Source organism: Vicia villosa, linkage group LG6 (assembly GCF_029867415.1).
Source record: "Vicia villosa cultivar HV-30 ecotype Madison, WI linkage group LG6, Vvil1.0, whole genome shotgun sequence".
Classification (NCBI taxonomy): Eukaryota; Viridiplantae; Streptophyta; class Magnoliopsida; order Fabales; family Fabaceae; genus Vicia; species Vicia villosa.
The window spans coordinates 24,936,780-24,946,434 of NC_081185.1; the positions used below are offsets into that span (position 1 = coordinate 24,936,780).

The 9,655-nt window shown below is 34.0% G+C and overlaps 1 protein-coding gene across 1 annotated transcript; it reads right to left on the reverse strand.

Annotated features, from left to right (window-relative positions):
• Positions 1-1,761: 1,761 nt before the first annotated feature.
• LOC131613390 (secreted RxLR effector protein 161-like) lies at positions 1,762-2,163 on the reverse strand. The gene has a single exon (XM_058885065.1). It carries the CDS (start codon positions 2,161-2,163, stop codon positions 1,762-1,764), a length of 402 nt encoding a protein of 133 aa, XP_058741048.1.
• Positions 2,164-9,655: the final 7,492 nt, after the last annotated feature.

The following is a 9,655-nucleotide window of genomic DNA, read 5'->3' on the forward strand; positions in this document are numbered from 1 at the left end:
TGGTTTAGTACAGCAGTATTAGACTTCTTTAGTTCGATAGTCATGCTTAGGTTTAATGTTAAGTTGTAATACATATTTCAGTTAGTTTGTTAATTACTGTTAGTTTGTTACTAGATGTTAGTTAGATAGTTGAGTTGATTACTCAGTAAGGTACAAGCTATAAAGGTTGTAATGTTACATTCATTTATTAAATGAGAGAACACATTACACCAGCCTATACTTGTGGCATTTTTTTTTACTGTTATTTATCGTCATTTTGCATTACGTTCTCTGCATAACTGCATCTGTTGCGCTAGCAATTGATATCAAGAGCCAAGTCTGAAATCTGAGAAACCTCTTGATGGAAGTAATTGGGAATGATTATGTACATTGATGAAGGCACTATTTGGAGTTTAAGAAATGTTTGAAGTGGTACAAAATAGGCACGAAGAACTGAGCAATTATCCAACCGAGGTACAAAGAACATCTTTGAAAGAATCTAAAAAATAACAAGATCTAAGGAGGCTTGGGATATATTAGTGAAATCCCGATGGTTTTGACAAGGTTAAGAAAGTGAAGCTTTAGTCCTTAAGAAGGAAGTGTGAACTGCTGCATATGGTAGAAGATACGAAGATAGCTGGTTATTTATCAAGGTAATTACTCTAGTAGATCAAACAAAGGCATTGTGGTAAAGCCATAACTAATCAACATATCATTGAGAAAGTAATGAGAATTTTGAGTCGTCAATTTGATTTTATTGGGGTGGCAATTGAGGAATCAAAGGATGCGAGTGCTATACAGATAGAATAGAATATCTACAAAGCTCTTTAGAAACTCATGAATTTGGTGGGATTGAAAAAGGAGCTGAAAAATCAGTAGAAAAAGAACTTGATTCCTAAACCAACAAGAAATATAGCCTTGATAAGAAGAAACAGAAGAAAGACATAAATGTTCAATAATAGAGGAAACTTGTCTAACTACAAAGGAAAGACTAAGATTGATGACAAAGCTGAATACTCCAAAAGAGATGGAGGTTTTTCCAACAATCAAGGAAAGAAAAAGAAGTATGACAAGAAGAAGATTCAATACTTTGATTGGGAGAAGTCTGGACGCTAAGCTGATGAATGCTGGAATTGTCTGTATTAAGATATCAATCATCACACATTGGATTACCTTCACAGGTTGCATCCATTAGTGTTGGTGGTATTCTAGTGGTGGTATGTTATAAGTTATAGTGTTGCAGGATTCTGCAGAGGAAAACTGGTTTTAGTCACTTTCTGCACTATACTTCTACTGGTGGAAGAACATTGAAAAACTGCTGATTTTATTGAATTCACCACCCACTGCTATGTATTTCTTAGCATTACAAAGCCTCTATATAGGCTTGAATCAAAACTGACTTAGAAGACAATAAGATGATAATTAAGATGAGGACTCTTTGGTTCTCTCAATCTTAATGATACAACTCTAACACAACTCTAAATAAAAACAATCATTATAATGTGATGGTTACACTTCTTTCATAATGCTTACTAATAGTGGTGGTTACAACACATTAATTTTAACACTCCCCCTTAATGTGTTGCTCTTTAACTCTCATTGCTTCTCTAAGTTGCTGAAATCTTCCCCTTGGTAGTGCTTTAGTAAAAATGTCTGCAAGCTGCTCTTGTGAATTGTAGAACACTAACTGCACATCGCCATCTTCGATCACACTTTGAATGAAGTGTTGTTTTATATTAATATGTCTTGTTCGACTGTGGAAAACAAGATTCTTCGCCATGACTATTGCTGATTTATTGTCACAGTGAAGCAACAGACTTTCTTCTTGCTTTCTCCGATATCTTCAAGTATTCTTCTCAACCACAACGATTGTTGTGTAGCCAAACCAGCTGCCAAATATTCTGCTTCAGCTGAAGATTGCGCTACAGTGTCTTGTTTCTTTGAACACCAAGAAATTACTCCTGATCCCAGGCTGAACACATAACCAGAAGTGCTTTTCATGTCATCAACACTTCCAGCCCAATCACTGTCACAGTAGCCTTTAGCTTCAATTTTAGAATTCTTTTCAAACCTGATTCCATGTTCCATGGTTCCCATGAAATACCTTAGAACTCGTTTTGCTGCTCCAAGATGTAAATGTCTTGGTTTACTCATGAACCTTGAGAGTAAACTAGCAGCGAACATTAAGTCGGGTCATGTAGCTGTTAGATAAAGCAAGCTTCCAACCAAACTTCTATACATGCTTGCATCTACTAATCTTCCACCATCTTCCTTCTTTAATTTTTCATTCACCACTAAAGGAATATCAACAGGTTTGCAGCCATTCATGCCAAACTTTTTCAAAATATTTTCAGCATATCTCCTTTGACAAATAAAATCTCCATATTCATCTTGGTAAACTTCAATACCAAGAAAATGATGCAGCAAGCCAAGATCACTCATCTCATATTTTTTCATCATTTCTATTTTAAAATTCTCAACCATTTTCTTGTTGTTACCCGTATACACCAAATCATCAACATAAAGGGCAACAAAAAGAATATCATCTTTACCTTGATGCTTCACATACAAGGTATGCTCACTCTGACTTCTTTGAAATCCTTGTTGAATGAAGTAGCTGTCAATTTCACTATACCACGCTCTAGGGGCTTGTTTCAACCCATAGAGAGCTTTCTTCAACTTGTAAACTTTTTCTTCTTGGCTTTTAGTCACAAAGTCTTGAGGTTGCTGCACATATACCTCTTATTTTAATTCTCCATTCAGGAAAGCCGAATTCACATCAAGTTGGTACAGGTTCCACCCTTTCTAAGCTGCTAATGCAATAACTGTTCGTACAGTATCCAATCTTGCAACTGGGGCAAAAGTTTCACTATAGTCAATTCCAGGCTGTTGTGCATAGCCTTTTACTACCAATCTAGCCTTGGCTCTTTGAATTGACCCATCTAGATTATGCTTCAATTTGTACACCCACTTTACTCCAATAACTTCTTTGTCATTTGGCTTTTCAACTAGCTGCCATGTTTTGTTTTTCTCAATGGCATTTATCTCTTCTTGCATCGCATTCCTCTAAACATCTTCTTTGATTGCTTCATCAAAATTTTCTGGTTCCACAACACAATAGTTACATCTTGCATAAATATCACTCAAATACCTCAATTTTATTGGAGTTGAGCTGGGAGATGATGAACTTGAACTTGGTGAACTTGGAGAGGATGAGGAACTTGGTGTACATGGGGCTGGTTGCTCATTCTCAGCTGCTGAATTTTGTTGTTGTAATATGATTGCAGGGACTGTTTTCTCCTTCATTTGGTCTTCCCAATTCCAAGAAGCGTTCTCATCAAATACAACATCCCGACTAATGATCACCTTGTTTGTCTTCAAGTTGTAAAGTCTATAGCCCTTTGACATGGAACTATAGCCAATAAAGACACATCTTTCACTTGTTTCTTCCAGCTTTGTCCTCTTTTGTTTAGGAATTTGAGCATAGCAAACACATCCAAAATTTTTAAGATGGTTCACCGACGGTGTTCTTCCACTCCAAGCTTCAAATGGAGTCTTTTTCCATACGGCCTTTGTTGGACACCTGTTCATCAAATACACAGCAGTGTTAACAGCCTCGGCCCAAAAGGTTTTAGGCAAGCCTTTCTCAAGTAGCATAGATTTCTCCATTTCCATCACAGTTTGGTTCTTTCTTTCAGATACACCATTTTGTTGAGGTGTATATCCAACAGTAAGCTGTCTTTCAACACCTTCATCTTCACAAAATTTGTGAAATTCATTTGAGGTGTACTCCTTTCCTCGATCACTTCTCAGCATCTTTATAAATCTGCCACTTTGTTTTTCAACTAATGCTTTAAATTTCTTAAAGATTACAAACATTTTAGATTTTTGTCTCATGAAATATACCCAAGTTATGCGGGTAAAGTCGTCAATAAACAAGATAAAGTACCTATTTTTTCCATGAGACAAAGTATTCATAGGGCCACACACATCTGTGTGTACAAGTTCCAACACTTGTTTGGCTCTCCATGCACCTTCCTTTGGAATTGGTTGCCGGTGGTGTTTGCCAAGGACACATCCTTCACACACACCAGATTTTTCTTCGATTCTTGGCAGCCCATACACCATCTTCTTTTGATAGAGTGACTTGAGACTTTCGTAATTCAAATGTCCAAGTCTCCTGTGCAGTAAACACGAGTCATTCTCTTCTCTGGCCATCATGCTTACATTTTTCTCATAGTTGAAAGATAGTGGAAAGCTCCTGTTACTAGTCATCTTCACAACGGCAACACTTCTTCTTTCTGAGTCAAAAATTATGCACTCTCTATTCTCAAAGTTTAGAGAATAGCCGTGCTCCAGAAGTTGTCCAATGCTAAGCAAATTTTCGTCTAATTCCGGCACATAAATCGTGTCATGTATGACTTTGCTTTCTTGCTTCGTGGTGACTCCAATGCTTCCTTTCCCTTTCACTTCGACATGTTCTCCATTGCCCAATTTAAATTTTGAGCCAAATGAAGAATCAATGTTTATAAATGCTTCCTTCTGTCCGGTCATATGGTTGCTACAGCCGCTTTCCAAATACCAAACAATTTTACCTTCTTCATGCAATGCTTTTTTACAAGCAAAAAACAAATTTCCTTCATCAGATTCTCCTTCTGCGTACGAAGCATGTTGCTGATTTGCAAGACGACAATCCTTTTGAAGGTGCCCGAATCTCTTGCAATTGTGACATTGCGGTTTGCCTTTGTTCCAACAGTCCTTCTCGTCATGAGTGCCGCTGTTACAAATTTTGCACCATTTGTTTGATGCTTCATTCCATCTTCCGCCATTTGCGCCTCTTCCAAATCTGCCACGTGAGTTTCGACCTCTTCCCTGCCTCTTCCAAATCTTCTACCTCTAGAAGATTCACCTCTAGTTTGTATTTGGGGCTTATTTTATCCATTGTTAGGCTGAATGTTGAGTTTAGATTGAAAGACACTCTCAATTGATTTTTCAGAATGTCGTAACATCCTTTGCTCGTAGGATCTCAAAGACCCCATAAACCCTTGAACAGTCAAGGTTGATAGATCCTTGGTTTCTTCTATCACACCCACCATTGGGTCAAATCTTGCTGTCAAACTGATCAGAATTTTGTCAACAATTCTGCGATCTTCTATCGTATCACCACGCGACTTCATCTGATTCACCAACTCGGAGAGTCTGTTGAAGTACTCATTCAGGCTCTCGTTCTCCTTCATCCTTTCATTTTCATAATCTCTCTTAAGAGATTGAAGCTTCACCGTTCGCACCTTTGATTCTCCTTCGAACTCTTGTTGTAGGATACTCCAGGCTTCTTTCGATGTTTTATCTCTCATAATCCTTGGGAAGATGGATAGAGATACTCCTCTTTGAATCATTCCGAGAACTCCAACATTTGTGATCTTCTTCTTCTTCTTCAACTCTTCAAGCTGTTGGCTTGATTCTTCAGCTTTTTCTTTTGATTTTTCAGCCTCCGTTGGTGCCGGTTCTTCATATCCGTTTTTGACATACTCTAGAACATCCAAAGATGTGAATAAAGTCTCCATTTTAACAGCCCAAAAATCATAGTTCTCTCCTTCAAATAGAGGAACTTTGACATTGCTTTAAGTTGCAGAAGGGTTGTTTGTAAAAGCCATAACTTTTGTTGTTTTTGCTGCAGCTGCAAGGATCTGCAGCTCTGATACCATTCTGTTGGTGGTATTCTAGTGGTGGTATGTTATAAGTTATAGTATTGCAGGATTCTGCAGAGGAAAACTGGTTTTAGTCACTTTCTGCACTATACTTCTACTGGTGGATGAATGTTGAAAAAACTGCTCATTTTATTGAATTCACCACTCACTGCTATATATTTCTTAGCATTACAAAGCCTCTATATAGGCTTGAATCAAAACTGACTTAGAAGACAATAAGATGATAATTAAGATGAGGACTCTTTGGTTCTCTCAATCTTAATGATACAACTCTAACATAACTCTAAATAAAAACAATCATTATAATGTGATGGTTATACTTCTTTCATAATGCTTACTAATAGTGGTGGTTACAACACATTAATTTTAACAATTAGTAAAGACTGCATCAGAATCATCAGGGGAAAGATGTATGTCATTACATTTGGAGAATTTAACTTGCCACCCCCAAAATTATAACTGGCACCCCTAAAGCTATGCTTTTACCATTATACCGTTGTTTAAAGTTACTAATTTTCAAAAATTACATATGTTTCTACCGGAAATTTCGAAAAAAATACCGGTTTTTTAAAAATTTTCGTGAGTTTTTACCGAAAATTTCAAAAAAATATCAGAAATTTTGGAAAAATTATCGGATTTTTCGAAATTTCCATTATTTTTTGTAAAAAAAACTGTGATACCATAAATTTAAAATTTCCGGTATGTTCCGGAAATTTCAAATTAATTAAAATTTCCGGTATGATGTATCAAAAATTTCCTTATATCTGAAATTTTCGGTATTTTTTGCAAAAAAAAAAACTGTGATACCATAAATTTTAGGCTAAATTACCTCCTGGATCCTCTATGTTATTTAATTGTAACAAGTTAGTCCTTTATGTTTTAATTGTAACAAGTTAGTCCTTTTTCGCTACTTGTTGGTCCTTTATGTTAACTAACGTTTGCACCGTTGACTTTTTTCTCAAAATCCTTTGCAAAAAAGCTGAAGTAACATTAATGATACTGATATGTCACGTAACATAGATCATAGAGCATCATTGGATCATATAATAAAATTTTTAGAATTTTGTAGTGCATAAAAGTATTTTTAAACTTTGATAAAAAAAAAGTATTTTTAAACTAATTAAAATCCATGCAAAAGAAAAAAATTAAAGAAAAATAGTAAAATAAATTCTCATAAAATTACACGAAGTATAAAATTAGAAGAAATATTTTTAGAATTGTTTTCATCATTTTTGGCCAAAAGTGAATTTAATATGAATTTTAGAAGTTAAAATAAAATTAATAGAACAAAATAAAGTAAAAATAGGTCAACGGTGCATGCGTTAATTAACATAAAGGACTCACATGTAACGGAAAAAATATAAAGGATTGACTTGTTACAATTAAATAACTTAAAGGACCCTGGAGGTAATTTAACCTAAATTTTAAATTTCTAGTATGTATCGGAAATTTGAAATTTTCGATATACTAAAAATTCTTTGTATCTCAACATTTTTTAACAAGAGTAAAATTGAATTAAAAAAATATGAGGGGTGCCATGTAAAAAAATGGTTGGCAAGTTAAATTCTCTTACATTTGCTAATGAGAATACCATAATGTTTTGATTTTGAATGGATAAAGAACTCTAGAAGTATTTCATTAAATCACCATATTTTGTATGTATATATATTGTCAAACATTAGTTATATGAAAGTGTTTTAAATGCTAATTACTTTAATAGCTTTTTTTGGAAAAAGATTATTTTAATTTATTATAAATGATATTATAAAATGTTTATGTGATTTTGTTGTTGAATTATGAGAGTTCTTTACAAAATATTTTTTTTGATTATATTCACTATAATTATTATATAAAAAATTGAGCAAATTATAAACTCTATTATTTTTTTATATGTGAAAAATCAATAATCTTATTCTGTCTTTAATTTGTTTGTTCGACATGATATAAAAAATGTTTAATAACAATAATCTAAAATTATTTTAGAGAATTATATTAAATATATATATATATATATATATATATATATATATATATATATATATATATATATATATATATTAATATTTCTATTCTTTAATATTTATAATTAAAAAAAATTGCAAGAAAAATAAATATAATGTTCTCTAAGTTTATGAAAATAATATGTATCAAAGTTAATAAGTAATTGTTAAGTTAATATAATTTTTATGTATTTGTTAGGATTTGAACCGTGACCTTTAACACTATGTGATTTTGTTTTTTAAAAAATGAAAATGAAATTTGGAAGGTGTCACATAGGAAGGTGGGTGATATGACACAAAATAAGTAGAAGAGTTAACATTAGAAGGCGCGCTTTTTGATTTAATATATCACAATAATAAATTGTCAACATAATGTGATTAGTTGTCATATTTCTGATTATTTTGCTGTATTATTGAGTCTTTTCAGAGTTACTAATTTTGTTCTACAATGAGTGACCTAATTGACTATTTCACATATATTAAAAAAAGTGTAGAAATGAAAAAGAAAGAATGATATTTTTGCTAAAATATCCACTATGAAGTGGAGTGATGAAAATAGTAATAATTAAATGGTACAATTGGAAAAATGAAATTAATTTGCATTATAAATTGAAATGATCATTCATTTTTGGACACTTTATTATTTCAAATGGGTCACTCATTATAGCACGAAAATAGTAACATTCATGGCGAATGATTTATAGTTCATTGACTTTTATAACTAATGAGGGCACTAAGTTGATAAGAGTGAAGGCTCATTAATAGATTTGACGAAAGCATAAACAATGAAAAGTAACTAAATTGTCATGCAAAAGGTTAACAAGTCTCTCATAAAGAATTGAAACGTGTCAAATTACCTCATGGGTATTTAGATACAAGCTAACTAAAATAATCTTGAAAGCGCCATGAATCTATTATATGTTGGGCCTTCACTAAAGGATTCTTGCCACCGTACGAGATATTTATATGATAGACCTTCACTAATGGATATTTATCGTTCTACGAGACAATTATGTTGGACCTTCATTCAATGATCTTTGCCTCTGTACGAGACAATTATATGCTTGACCTCCGTTGAAGGATCCTTACCGTCTTACGAGGTAGTTATATGTTGGACATTCATTGACGGAGCATTGTCGCCTTACAAGGCAATTATATGTTAGAGCTTCACTAAAGGATCACGACTTTTCTACGAGGCAATTATATATTGGACCTTCACTGAGGGATCATAGTCGTCCTACGAGACAACTATATGTAAAACCTTCACAAAAAAACCTTGCCGACCTACGATTAATTATATGTTGAACCTTCATTAAAAGATCCTCGCCAAAGCAAAATTGATTAGTCCCAAGCAACGCGTGAGTGAGGTACTCGCCCCAAGCAACAGTTGAGGGACTCGGCCCAAGAAATACTTGAGGGATTCACCCCAATCAACCCTTAAGGTACTCACTCTAAACAACATTTGATGAACTCGCCCTAAGCAACACTTGAGAGACTTGCCCAAACGAAAAATTTATTTAGTCAAAGCGACAAGAAAGAAAGATGTCTTCAAATTAAGAAGGAGAAAATACAAAATGAGGCCTACACAGGGCTGTAACGCAACTATTAAAAATTTAAACTTAAAACATCAAAAGGCCTAAGTTCAGGGAGGGGTTGGTCCATCTTCTTCTTGAACTCGCTCGAAGTCTCTTTCGAAGGACTCAACTAACTAAGTCTTGTCCATAAAGAAATTACTTCTTGTCGGGTTTAAATCACTTCACTCATCCTAAATCTAGTGTATGAGGGACTGTGGACTCGAAAATTTTTATTATGCCTAAAAGAGAGTAGCTTAGGGCGAAAACGACCAAAACTAATAGTAGTGACACTTGATGGAGACACACTTAATCGCTCTTCCCGATTCAACATCTATGATTAGGGGTGATCAAAACCAAACCAACCTAATAGAAAACCGCAAACCAAACCAAACCA

What these genes read in the sequence shown, in the direction of transcription:
- LOC131613390 (XM_058885065.1), bottom strand. Translation starts at nt 2,163, where the DNA reads ATGTTCGCTGCTAGTTTACTCTCAAGGTTCATGAGTAAACCAAGACAT.